General features: G+C 29.2%; 1 protein-coding gene across 4 annotated transcripts in view; it reads right to left on the bottom strand.

Moving 5' to 3' along the window:
* The window catches only part of LOC107445027 (Vesicular acetylcholine transporter), a 299143-nt gene that overhangs the window by 90331 nt on the left and 193725 nt on the right, over positions 1-15087 (bottom strand). For all 4 annotated transcript variants that reach the window (XM_071184877.1, XM_071184880.1, XM_071184878.1 and 1 more), the window contains one exon: positions 4685-4870. In XM_071184877.1, coding sequence (XP_071040978.1) covers positions 4685-4870 — 186 coding nt within the window. The remainder of the gene's footprint in view (positions 1-4684; positions 4871-15087) is intronic.

Here is a 15087-nt window from a genome sequence, read left to right as displayed (position 1 = left end):
TTTCCCAGATCGTCGCCAATAGCCCATTGTGCAGCTCTAGTGCGACGTAAACTAACAACAACAACAACGACACGCATTTAACACAGAACATTTCTTACCTTTCCATATTCTAAATGATGTGTGAGTGAAATGTTCCAAAAGCACGTAAAAAAATCCTTCCTTTTCTTCAAATTTACCTATAAGATTTGCCGGCCAGGTGGCCGAGCGGTTAGCGTGCCTGACTGCGAAGCCATAGGTTGCGGGTTCGAATCCCGCTTTGGGCATGGATGTTTCTCTCTCTTTTTGTGCTGTCCTCTGTTGCGTGTGTGTATGATGTGTGAATGTGGCCTACCCTATAAACGGGTTTCTGGCAGTGTGGCGTGGTCTATGTTGCTCGGCCCCGTGACTTTGGTTCACAGGTGCCCACTGGGTAACGCGAAATGAGCAACAATTCTGGCATAGTATAGGAATTGGAAAAAACATTGCAAAAAAAACCTATAAGATTTGATTAGTTTTTAAACTAAATTCAATTTTTAGTTGATGATATATTTCATGTAAGTTTCTGTCTCCCAAGGGCAAACGTAATAGCTGAAGAAGTTAGGTGTTCACTGCCACGAGCAGGTCCTTCAATACACCATATATCAAGGCAAGATATATTTCTTAAAAAAAAAATTTTTTCTCTTCTTCTTTATACAACTTAGCGATGGCTGGCAACCCTAAATAATTTTTAAGCGAGGAAATTTTATATTGGACATATGCAAAAATATTTTCTCCTAGTGGTTATGAAAAAAACTGAATGATAAGCAGAAATATATATTTTTCAAGTTGTAAAGGCTTAAATACAGCATAATAAAAGTACCATGCATTATTGTATTCAAAAATTTTTTATTTTCTGTAGTGGTCAAAACTATTATTAATTCAATTTATAAATTTATGAAATAAATAATATGTTTTTTACTACATTTTTAAATATAACAATTAAATATAAAAATTAAATTTAAAACAAAATGCGTAAAATTCGCCATTCATGAACTTAGTTCTACTAAATTTATTTCTCTAAGCGCGTGTTAACCGATTATTCAATATGTAATTGAGTGGAAACAAGTCAATTGTACAGTAGCTAACTTACTGCGATTTGTAAAATTAAATTTTCTAGTGGTAACGAAATCTAAATTATTTTTAGTTTAGTATTTTTTCATTTTAAGTAATTTTTCTGCCAATACATATCAGAAATTCAAAGTATCATATGCATGCCTGCCAACTACTGCACTTTTCGCAAAATATTTAACAGAGTTGTAGACATTTAAAAACCAAAGCTTTCAGAATTTTTGGTAATTTTGCAGACATTTTAAAAGGTTCCCAACAAGAAAGCCCTTACAAAGTGGCATTGCTTATGAATTGTTAAATCATTTATGCGCAGTGCTGGAGAAAATAAGTTTAAACGAATAAAAAATAATGCATGGAACATAAACTTAGCTACCGCTAGAATAAATTTTTGCAAAATGGGTAGAAAGTTTGCAGCCCTACACATGAAAGGCTACTTGATTGCAGTTATCTTAAGGTGACACTTTTAAAGAGTTGACATAATTATCCTTATTCTACAAGTTTTATTTTTAATTCGCTACCAAGTTCTTAAAAGTTTTGCAGAAAGCGGTACAGTTGGCATCCCTGCAATCGTAACTAAAAATTGTTAACATATAAATTGCAGCTATATAAGAAATTGGAAGTAAATGACATTTGTTTGTAAATTTTTTTTTTTAATATTGCTGATTGCATAAACCACTTTTTGTTTTAAAAAGTATTTTGCTCCAACTTCATATCCAATTATAATAAACTTATATATTTAATATATTACGGCTGACCTAACGTGTTTACAAGATAAATTCAAATAATAAAACAGTGGTGCCATCATTTTTTTAAACTTTTTATAAAAAGAAGCTGCCATTTTGAAAGAACGTTAGGCAAAAATGGGTTAAAAAAGACTAACGCTGAAAGTATTAATAAAATTTATCGTAGTTCTCATTTCTATGGAAGTTATAAAAAAATATTCGAATTTATTTTGGGGATTAAAAGATTTAAAATGCTACTTTAATTCATATTACATATGCATGCAAAAGCTTTTATGTAAGTTATGAGAGTATGACAAGAAAAACTGCTTAAAATTCTAATAAACTGTTTTAAAAAAAGTTGTATTAAAACTATTTCATTTTCAATTTGTTCTTCGTTTTTGAAGAAAGAATAAATACTTTGTTTTTAACCACTAATGTAAATAAATCGGGATAACCAGCACTGGAAAGACTCGACAGTAAAAATAACTTTCAGTTGTCGATTGTGATATGCTTGTGACAGCTTCTTCATATTTTCTCAGTAACTTAGCTGCTGATACAGAGATGCCAACTTGCTGCGGACAGCAGATAAATATTTTCGAGTGGTAGTTTTTTATTGTATGAATCATGGTTTAATAAATTCTATTTATTAGGTTTTAATCCACCAGTATTTCTAAATAATTTGAAATGTTATATATTTCGCCACTTCTTAGCATCTATTCGTGTTGCCAAATCAATGCAAATTTAGTAGTTATTTGCTATTTTTTAAATTGTTTTGTCGTGTCTGGAGCATTTGGCATCTCTGCGAATATTATATTAATTTAAATTCGTTATAGGTAGTGCGAATCACAATTCTTCAAGAGTCTAATTTATATAACCAAGGATAATATTTGTTTCAGAGAATATATAAAAGCCCACCTAACCCGTACGGTCGTTGAAAAACTATACAATATGCATTCAAAATAATAATAAAAGCGAAAATAATTTTCTAAAATTGAGTTAATTTAACTGTTTTTTCGAAAATTTTAAATACAGTTTATATATTTAAAGTATATTTACCTTCGATGGCAGAATATAAAAAAATTTAAATTTATAAAAGAGATTGAAAGATATAAAAAACACTTTTTAAATTGATTATTATATAGATTTATTTTCTTATATTTGTTACAGTAAAAAAATATGCAATTTTGAAGATGGGGTTATAACTTATCCTAAATAATAATATTAAAAAAACGTTACATTTGAAATTAATTATTTTCCCTTTAAGCATTTACAAAGATCAAATAATTCAATAAAGTAACATTTATGATAACAAAGTGACTTTCCCAAAAAGTTAACTGTTTAATATTTATTTGTGTTCATAAATTAGCTGCAGTATATAATTTTAAAAGTTAGCAGAACTCAGCGTATAATATTTAAACATGGTTCCAACGGTGCTTAAAATGTTAGGAATATTTTCATATTAACTAGAGTGAATGTCTAAAATGTAAGCCCTTAAAAATTAGTCAGAATGCATGTGCATATCAACCAACTTTTATTTTCTTCAGGATGATTTTCTCAACAGCAATTTAATAAAAATTTTACGCTTAAATACACATTTCCTTTATTTATCTAATGTGTCTTCCATTACTTACTTATTGTGCTTTAATGTTTATTTTATCTGTTTGTAGCGAAGTTATATAATTTTAGTATGCTCATAATTTTAAAAGTTTACAGAACTCAGCGTATAAATATTTAAACATGATCTCAACTTCTCTTACAATGTTAGGAATTTTTTCGTAATAACTAAAGAGAATGTCTAAAATGTAAGCCCGTAAAAAATTAGCTAGCATGCTTATGCATACCAGTGAACTTTTATATTCTTTAAGATGATTTTCTCGTGCGGTACAACAATTAAATTAAAATTGTATGCTTAAATGCACGTTTCGTTTATTTATCTAATATACCATCCATTACTTACATACTGTGCATTATTGTTTATTTTAGTTCCATGCAGTAATTTTCAGGAACATTTTAAATTAATTTATAAATGAAATAATTATATAGAAAGGTAACGATTTTGCTACTACTTATACCTTAAAGGTAGGTAGCAACGCACACATGTTTTTTTATTTATTTATAAAAAAACGAATTAATTGATAATAAAAAGTTTTGGTACCCTTTTACTATCAGTTATAGAAATATTTCAAATCGATAAAATGATTTTAATCATTAAGATTTACACTAATTAGTTCTTTATGTAAATATTGCATTTGTAAATTTATCTCCCCTCATATCATAAAATGAGCTTTAATGAAAAAATTCTCTTCTAAAATTCATACGAAGACAATGAAGCAAAGCTGTTTAGTGAAATTTGTTACATTGAAAACCATTTTAGTTGTCTTTTCCTAATCATTTTCTACGAAATAAACAATTAGCAACGATGTTTTATTGTTATTATAATAAAATAAAAAAAATATATAACCGAAACAATATTAGTAATTGTCCCCTCCATATAGGCTGAATTTTGATTGAAAATAAAAAAAGCTATTTAATATTGAATATTTATGTAAACGATAAATTTATAATTTTAGTTCATAATTCGGTTGATTTATAAAAAAAAGAAGAAGAAGAAAAGTAACAAATAAATGCGAAAAGCATCACTTTAAGAAGTTTATTTTATAACGCGTTCGTTTTGCTAAATATCGTAACGCATTCGATACAATTTTAGTTAAGAATCAATCTTGTAAATTAAAAACAAACCATTACTTTAGAAATTAAAAAAATAAAATATTGTATGACCAACTCTTATTTTTGAATCAAATCCGAATATCTTTGGGCCTGAAATGAAAACAAATAAATGAGAAATTAAATAAATAAAAATGAAAAATCAATCTTACCCAGTTGTCTACATTCTCAGCAAATTTAATTAATTCGGCTTGTAGCTTTGATCCTGGATCATTGCAAAATTGCTCGACCAACTGCCGGGTTCTCTCATATTGTGCGGCGGGGATGACAGCCCGGAGTCCGGCCAAGTACCGTTCTAGGGTTTGGGCCAAGTCCGGAACCGGCGGTGGAGGCAGTTCCTGCGGGAGAGAAGGGATGGATCAGTCCGGGTGTTATGGAATCATGGTGAGTTATGCCTGACTTCGAGGACCCCAGGTGTTCGGTCCCGGACACATAGATCGATATGGGGAAGATCCAATCAGGCATTTACTGATATACACAGGAAATTACATTACGAATTTCATCATTTTTATCATTCCAACAAAGCCATTATGATAAATGGTTTTATGAAGGCAATAAACAAATTTTTAATTCTAAAGAAACTTTTTGAAATTCTTTTCTATTGCTGGACTATACACCTTAGCATTACTAGGCACAGGCATTTTCTGACATCTTGGACAAATAGCATTATATATTTTATCATTTTTATTATTTTAGTTGAATTATAAATTGTTTATTAATGAAGATAATAAAAATTCCATTCCAATGTGAAATTATTTTCCTCTGTTCGATTTCGAGCCTTAGCATTATAAAATTCTGATATTTTCATTTTGAAAAAAATTTTTTAAATCATTTTGTATTGTTGGCTCTTACACCTTAGCATTAGAAAGCAGACATTTTCACTTGAGAATATTTTTTGAAATAATTTTCAATTGTTGGCTTTCACACCTTAGCATTTGACATTTTTCATTTCTAGATAGAGGCATTTTTCCTTTGAATATATTTTTTTTAAATTATTTTCTATTGTAAGACTTTAAACCTTAACATTACTATATACATGCATTTTCATCTAGAGGATGTTTTTATTTTTTTATAATTTTGTTTTGTTAGCATTAACCCCTTTTGATAGCTAGAAACAGACAGCTTCATTTAAAGAAAACTTTTTATAATTATTTTCTATGTTCGATTTTACACTTAGCATTATTAGATACAGGCATTTTTATTTTGAGGATATTTTTTTAAATAGTTTACTATTGTGGGTTTTACACCTTAACATTTCTAGATAGAGACATTTTCCCTTTGAATATATTTTTTAAATTATTTTCTATTGTCTTACTTTAAATCTTAGCATTACTATATACATGCATTTTCATCAAAAAGATACGTTTTGAAATCAAATATACAAATAAATGAGTAATTATATTTTGGACAGAAATTCTGCCTTTGCATGAGTTTTAAAACTAATGTGGAAATTACATTTAAAGTTCGCTACGTAGTTTAAGCGCTAAATCCCGGCCACCTTTTCGAAAATGTACTCTTAACATCACTGCAAAGTGTTGCACAAACTCAACTCAGAAGAGAAATAGTTTTACCGCTTTCGCTATTGCATAACTTTCAACAACTGCATATTTTCTGTACTTCTATTGAGAAGTTCTACTTCAGAAATGTTAATTTGCTCCGCTTTGGAAAGAACCTTTTCTAGTGGTAGTTATTTTTAGTTTAGTATTTCTTATTTTAACTAATTTTTCTATCAATGTACATCAGAAATTCAAAGCAACATATGAAATGCATTTTTTTAGTAGATATCTCGTGTTAGAACTTAAAGAATGGTCATTAACTTTGTATCAACTATTTAATTCGCTATCAATTCATTTTAAAGTTAATTTAGGAGCAATTAACATTTCTGCTGCTTATTGTTATGAGCAGTTTCGGAAAGAAGTTTCCATACGAATATATTTTAATTACGAAATGACAAATAGTGGTGAGATTAAATGATTTAAAATTTTCAATTTTTCGTTAAGCACATTTAAATATTTTTTGAACCGTATTAACAATGACATACAGTATTTTATGTACTTAGAATTTCATTTTTCTAGCTTTTACATTATTAGTTTTGGCATTTGAATAATAAAAAAGTACTTTGACCAAATTTTAAATCTTAATATACTAGAAAAGTTTCATATATATATATAATAACACAATAGAGACAAAAAGGATTTAAAAAAGAGAGATTAACGAGAGATGCTATAAAGTAAACTTTTATAATATTTTTCAGTACCCGAAACTAGAAAGCAAATAAATTAGGCCCATTGCTGCGCACTTTTTCAGAGATATGCCAAGACATAAAATTTATATACTAAATTTATAAATTAAATTCATCCATTATTACACCCAGCCGTCAAGGAAACACGATATTCACTCCTCTCTTATGCGTAATTTTTTTTTCATTTTTATATAATTTATCTACCTGACTGAATGTTATGGCCACGATGAATCTGCAAAGGCCATATTTTGTTCATTTACCCATCTCCATTTCTTAAGTGAAGTGAAGAATAAAATTTTAAGCTTTAACTCTTTGACGCAAAATCTTCATTCATCATATTTTTCATAATTTTTTCTATTAATTTGTATCAATTTAGATCCAAATAAGCCAACAATATTTAATTTAGCTTTTTTTTTAATAACTTATGGTAATTAAATACAACATGAAACACCGTTGTCTTTTTCAACGTCAAAGGTAAAATCATCCAAAATACGTTCACTTCCATGCAAATAGGTTCAACTTTTCAAAATTTGTTCTTAGTTACAGATACTTAGATCTAAAAGAAACAGTTATTTATCGCTAAAATACCTTCAATTTACATATTTAATTGTTGATAAAGTTTTGAATATGAATGAGAACAAACTTTTTGGGCTACTTTTTACGGATTTTATATTTTAGTACAAATGTGATTCCAATACTCCAAGAGAGTAATTTTTTTAGTAACTAATAGTATGTTTCTTATAATTAAAAAATTCCAAAATATAGTTTTTCCTGTAACTAGAGAGTCATAATGAAAAATATATAAATAGGATACTGGTATCCAGTCTGGAACCAAAGGGTTAAAGTTAATAAAAAGGAATTTGCGACTTCTTTATTAGAATATTAATTATTATTCTTTATTAGAATATTAATTATTAGAATATTATTTATTATTTTTTATTAGAATATTAATTATAAGGATATTAATTATTAGAATAATAAATATTAGAATATTAATTACTAGAATATTAATTAATTGAATATTAATTATTAGAATATTATTTATTATTCTTTATTAGAATATATTTTTTAAATTTTCTAAGGACTGTGAGAACCCTAACTATAGTAATTCCTTTATCATTTTATCACCACTTCAGAAGTTCATCCTCAAAAAAAAAAGTTTAACTGGTATGCATTGCCAAACATACCTACTTCTCCAAATGAAGCTGGAGTTTTTTTTTCTAATACTTAAAAGGGCACATCTAACATTTTACGATTCGTACTTTTATTTTTTATTCAATTAATTTGATTTAAAATGCTTTTGATCATCATTATATGCATTCAATTTAAACAAATTCTGTACTAAGTTCATACCTGCCAACTTTTAATCCCTTTCATTATCATTTTTCCCACTGGTATTAAAATGGAATTAAAACTTCAATTTTAAGCAAACAAATACGCTGTATATGAGCAAACTTAAGTTGACAACCATGATAGTAACGCATATTAATATATGTGCTTAATTTTTGTAAGAATAGTGGTGATCAAAATCATTTAAAAATTAAGTTTAAAAAAGAAAAAATAGTATATATTTACTACCACTTTAAATATGAAAACAAAATCTTCCGGAAAATCCGGAAGAGTTGGCAGGTATGTAAGTCCTGTGAATCGGAGAGTGAAACTATCCGATTATTAGTGAAACGCTATCACGTTAAATATTGTGGAAGAAGAATCTAAGAACTAATAATAAATAAATATCTAAGGAATAAACATCTAAGAACTGCCGTTTGATATCGTCAAGATAAATATTTTCTGAAGCTACTAAAATTCCGTAGTTGTAGAAGGGTGTGGAATACCTAAACTAGTCCTATTTATTTAAACTGCTCAGATTTCATGATAGTCAGAATTTTTGCCAATCGAATGCATAAGATCAAAAGCAAAATACTGAAACATAGAATGTATTACCACTTTAAATAACTAATAAAATTATATATTAGAAAGGGAGAAGTTATGCACCAAGCTCATACCTGCCGACTCTTCCGAATTTTCCGGAAGATTTTATTTTCATATTTAAAGTGGTAGTAATTATATACTATTTTTTCTTTTATAAACTTAATTTTTAAATGATTTTGATCACCACTATTCTTACAAAAATTAATCACATATATTAATATGCGTTACTATCATGGTTGTCATCCTAAGTTTTCTCAAATAGAGCGTATTTGGTTGCTTAAAATTGAAGTTTTAATTCCATTTTAGTACCACTGGTAAAAATGATAATGGAAGAGATTAAAAGTTGGCAGGTATGCATGCTAGCTCTGTTCTTTTTACAGAGATGCCAACTTCTCCGGACACGCCATATACGGTAAATAACTGCAAAGTAAATTTAGAAAATTTTTGCTTGCTTTTCAATAGGTATAGCATTACATAAGTATTCTGAAGTTGTGAATTATATAAACCTGCGAATTATTTAGAAATAGAGGTGGGTAAAAATCTACTAAATTGAATTTATTAAACCAAGAATCACAATATTACCACTTTAAAATATATATTTGCTGTCCGGAGCAGGTTGGCGTCTCTGTAAATTAGAATTGCGCGCTCGCCAACTTTTATACATTCTGCGTAAAATTATGTGTGTGGTAAAGTGTATGATTTCGATTTATATTTTAGATTTATAAATTTAATTTATAATGTTTTTGACCGCTGCGCTGCATTTCATTCATTAAGCATACATATTCTTGTATGATAACCATACGATGTCATATCTGTTAGCTTTTACGCTTTTCAAAAAAATCATTTTCCTAGAGGTAGGGTAATGCATGCCTACCAACTTACACTCTTTCGGAGAATAGAGTTTCCAAGTGTAAGTAAAAGAATTACCGAAAAATCTTACTCAACTATATATTTATATTTTGACCGGGTTGAGATTAGCGATTGCCATAGTTGATAGTTTTGCTCTGGAACTGGGCACCTATCTCATCCGCCAGAATTTGCTTTAACACTATGAGATCAGCTGCCCGTGTGGTTACTGGGCCATATCGCCAAGACTATTATGCTTTTATATATTTGTTGTAACTTTTTATGTGTCATGGTGGTCAAACTCATTTTTAACTACCTACCTGCCAACTCTTCCGGATTTTCCGGAAGATTTTGTTTTCATATTTAAAGTGGTAGTAAATATATACTATTTTTTTCTTTTATAAACTTAATTTTTAAATGATATTGATCACCACTATTCTTACAAAAATTAAGCACATATACTAATATGCGTTACTATCACAGTTGTCAACTTAAGTTTGCTCATGTATAACGTATTTGCTTGCTTAAAATTGAAGTTTTAATTCCATTTTAATACCACTGGGAAAAATGATAATGGAAGGGATTAAAAGTTGGCAGGTATGTAACTATTATCATGATTCAAAAAGTTTAATGAAATAATATGAGTTTTGCTACCACTTTAAATTACATAACATAAAATCTTCGAGCAAAACCGGAAAAGTTGGCAACTATAGTAAAGCTATATATTGAAGTTTAAATTTATTTTTCATTAAAACTCAGCCTGTACTTAAGCACCCTTACACAGAGTGGCTAACTTGCTCCGGACAGAGGATAAAAAGTTTTGAGTGTTTTTTTAACGTATGTTTCTTGGTTTAGTAAATTCAATTCGTAGGGTTTCCACCCATCACTACTTCTAAATAATTCAAAGACTTATGTGTTGCGTCACTTGGTTACAGTTACGCCCTGTAAAATGTTGGGAATTGAACGAAACCCTGCTGAGCTTAGTTTGCAGTTCTCAGTTTTAAAAAGTTTTTAAAAGATTTACAGTTTTTGAAAGTCGTCTATAGAATTTGGAGCAGTTGCCAACTTTGCTTTCTTGACCTGACTTATTTTGATCACGTAGTATTTGTCATTGTATGAGTTCATTGAGGTTAACAGTCTATGTCTGTGGTCGGCAAATTACGGCTCCAGAGCCGCATGTGGCTCTTTGGCTCCTTAAGTGCGGCTCTGGCACAAATATCTACGGAAGGTGCAATAATATTTCAATTTAAAAAAAAACCTTGGTAAGAAAACAGCAGCGCAACTTTAGCATTTGTCAAAAATCCTCTTAATGCTACGATAGCCGAGTTGAAATTTTCTCTTTTTGAAATTGACATTGGCAGCTTTAAATACAATTGCTGGATTTAAAAAACAAGGAGATATGGCGCTCTAAATTCGAACGTCTTTGTGTTGAATTGGAAATATTGGAGAAGAAAAAATTTGATCTTAGTTCACAACACAAGTGGTCTGCTTTGAATGACCTGGAGAAGGAAGACATGATCATTTTCAACTCTTGGAATAGTATTCCTAACTCTTACGATCAGCTGAAAAAGCAAGCGTTTACTGTTCTTTCCTTTTTCGGTTCTACATATATATGAGAACAATCTTCTTCAAGCATGAACATTATCAAGAGTAAACTGAGAAGTCGTCTTACTGATGAGAACTTGGAATCATGCCTAAAGTTAAAAACACCAACATACAAACCTGACTTACTTAAACTTTCCAAGCACATTGTTCGCATTAGTAAATATTTATTAAGTAGGAAATTTAGTTTTATTTAGTGTAATAAAAGCTTACTAAACAAGCAGATTTGGCTCTCAATTTTTTTTAAAATTGTTGTAATGTTCATATTTGGCTCTTTGGCTAATAAGTTTGCCGACCACTGGTCTATGTCGAAGCAGCAACTTTGCCCTCTGGATGCTGGATATTGGGGTTATCTCGGCGTTTGGCACGAAGCGCCACTAACCGATTCATCGATTCTGTTTTGTCGTATTCTAGGAGGTCCTAAATATCTTTGAAGTTGCAGTATGTTGTAACAACAAGTCAAGTCCTTAAAGAAGCAAATCTTTAGTTGAAGGGAAAATCATCTTTGGAATGGGGAGATCCCCTTGAGTAGAGTTGTATGATAACTTTGCACTCTATCTGCTAGCAGACTTATTTTATATAAATTATTTAAACAGTAGTGGTAGTCGAAATCATTTTTAAATCACATATAATGAAATAAAAATAAAGTGCGAATATATAAATTTTTCTACCACATTAAATATAAAGTAAAATATTTTGTTAAATTCAAAAACGTTTGCAGGTAGGGGATGTATAAAATACATTGTATTTTTCCGCCGATACGACATTCCTTCCATTACCACAAATTGGTAGGTATGGAACTGTTTCTAACAGTAGAAAATGTTAAACACTGCTCTTTTAATTAGTATTAAGACACATAAGCATACCTGCCAACTTTTACGCATTTGGGGTAAAATTTTATTTCTATATTTAAAGTGGTAGTAAAATGTATGATTTCTTTATATTCCTTACATTTATAAACTTAATTTATAATTTTTCTGATCTACCACTATTTTTAAAAAAATAAAGCATATATATTAATATGTAATACTATTTTGGTACTCCCTCAGATGAATTAGTTAGAGACCCTAGCGGGGCTGACGCTAAGATAACCAACACATATGAGTATGAGTTTTGGTACTCCGCATAAGCCTGTTCAATATATAGTGCATGATTCTGCCTAAAATTGTAATTTAAATTCCATTTTACTACCACTGGGAAAAATCACCCTTAACCCCTTGGGGACGGGTGATTCAGAAAAGCATTCGTACAAAATCAGAATCAAGTTGCAATTAAATAAAAAACGGTAACTTAAATGTAGTCGTTACTAATTTTACAGACTTACTTTGCTTTTATTTTAATTATTGTTAGTTTGATCATATATATAATCAATGTTTATTCAAAGTATAACTAAATAGTTTTATTTCGAACAAAGTAATGGTGAATTAAATAAATCGAAAATTTATAACTCCGCCCACAAATAAACTGCTAAAGAAATACTTTGATTACCAGTTTTATCTTCTTACCCTGATTGATACGGTTTTTTGCTGTCACGTATTTGTGACAGTCGGCGCGAAAGGGTTAAAAGGATTAAAAGTTGGCAGGTATGCATAAGTGTTGAGGTATTTGTGTTATTTGATTTCAGAACTTACTTTAGCAAGCTACATCGTTTTAATGGAACTATCAATGAGTTTTTCTTTTTTAAAGACAATGAGCGTTTTTGGATTACAAAAACTTGTTTCGTTGTTGTTATGGAAAATTTTGTATATATTATAATATGTTGCTTTGAGTGTGTAGATTAGAACTTAACAAAATGGAAATCAATTGTTTAAAATTATTAAGGGTGACTTTTTTTTGCCGTCGATCTATATAAGATATTTACTAAACATAAAATGTTAAAAACGCTAAAATCTTGACTCACATTTGCTAAGAAAATTAATTTGCTCTGCTTTTTGATTTTTTTGCTGATTACTTCTCTTTTACATTTTGAGCTTTCAACATTTTATTGCAATTCTTTAACAGTACATTTGAGCGTTTTTAGGTGAAAATAAAAAATAGCTTCAATCTTTGAGAATTGTATATCATCAAACCGTTCGTATTGTGTTCACAAAGATGTTAACTACTCCGCTGTCTATAACAGAATTTTATAAATTATCAGAAAATAAAAAAAAACTATAACACTCAGGATTTTGTCGATACTTTAGAATTCACCACGAGATAAATGAAACAAATGGCGTCTAGTTTAAACTCTTAAATTTTATTAATAGGAAGAAATAAGATTAAATACTCACTAAATTAAATTTAGTAAGCATCGCATACTGCAAGGACGCCAACTGCAAATTACATTAACCCGTTTTGTCCCGAAATTATATATTTAAATGATATAAAAAGTGGCTTTATGGAAAAATTGGTATAATATAATATTGAAATTAATTGGTTTTTCTACTGTTAGGTACAGAAAAAGTCTAAGATAGATCAAAAAGTACTTGCTCCTTATAATTCTAGATCAAATCAGAAGTAACTAAATCATTGTGGTATCTGATAATCTTTTAATTCACCCAGATAAATGAAAATACTGAAAAAAGTTTCCCACCACAATGAATGTCTTTGAAAAAAGGAACTGTCCTAAATATATGACGCTGGGCGTTAACCGGTTAAAAATCAGTAGAGAGCTACAAACTAAAATTTGTGGATTTTCGGGTAATTTGAACAACTTTTAATAAGGCTTAATACTATTAATAATAGTATCATAGTGGTGTGCGACACAAGCCTTTGAATTGTTTTGAAGTAGTGGTGAGTAAAAACTCTATTAATAGAATTTATTAAACGAAGAATCATACATTAAAAATCTACCACTCGAAAATATTTATCCGCTGTCCGGAGCAAGTTGCGAACTCTAACACTGAATCATTCATTTTGATACCATCAGAAACATATAGCTTACAAAGTGAATGATTTTGATATCTCATCATTAATACTTCATTTCTCTTCTTTTTTTTAAAAAAAAAGAAGCTTTTAGAAATGGTGTTATTTTAATCATGCAAAATTTGAATCGACCAACATGAGCATGGAGAGTTAAAAAGCTTTTTTCCTTTTTCATACCACTATAATTAAAAAATTATTCTATAATAAATTTTGCAATCCAATCAAACGATGTAAAAATTGCTGGTATGAAAACCACGGCTGAAAGCTCATATATATCAAAACGAAGAAGAGTAAGAACTGGTATAAAATAAATTTAATTTTTTAAATTTTTTTTCGGGAAAAAAAAATCTACTACCACTAATTGTTTTTAACGGATAAAATTTTTACAATGAATTGCTTTTTCGCCGATTTATTTCTGCTTATTGCTAAGAATATTATTCTCCCGAATATTAGCTATTGAAATAGTTCTCCTACCAGAATTTTCTCTATTCCTTCTCGCTTTCAAGCCTGATGAAAACTAGTAAAAAGTTAACTCCTTCTCCTCGTTTTTGTCATTCCGAACTTTGCCTGGATAAAAATGGCACCTTTTCTAAAAGCTTCATGCATGGTCTTTAAATTGTTCTAAGAGTTTTGCTTTGTAAAATCTTCCAAAACATTTGCTGCTGAAAGAAACAGTATTTCCATCTTTTTCTCTTACCCCTATAGTTTAAAATGTGAGTATGCCATGTTAGTAGGGCAGTGTGTAAGAAGTGCTGTTTTTGCTAACATGCTTATTTTTGAAATTTCGTTGGGTTTTTATTTAAGTTCTCCCATATTAATTTAAATTGTGTTCTAAAGAAAATTTTTGTTTGATGCTGCTTTGAGTACTTTGTTATTTTGACTTATTATAATCAAAATTTTTATTAATTTCGACATTTTTATTTGATTCCATTTTTTATACTTTTAATGGATTTCATATCTTGATTAGCTGCTATGGGAAATTTTGTTTGGAAATTGATGCTTTTTTTTATTTTTATTTTATTCTCTGGA

This window comes from Parasteatoda tepidariorum, chromosome 9 (assembly GCF_043381705.1).
Source record: "Parasteatoda tepidariorum isolate YZ-2023 chromosome 9, CAS_Ptep_4.0, whole genome shotgun sequence".
In the NCBI taxonomy this organism is placed as follows: domain Eukaryota; kingdom Metazoa; phylum Arthropoda; class Arachnida; order Araneae; family Theridiidae; genus Parasteatoda; species Parasteatoda tepidariorum.
This window is presented reverse-complemented; position numbering and strand designations above follow the sequence as displayed.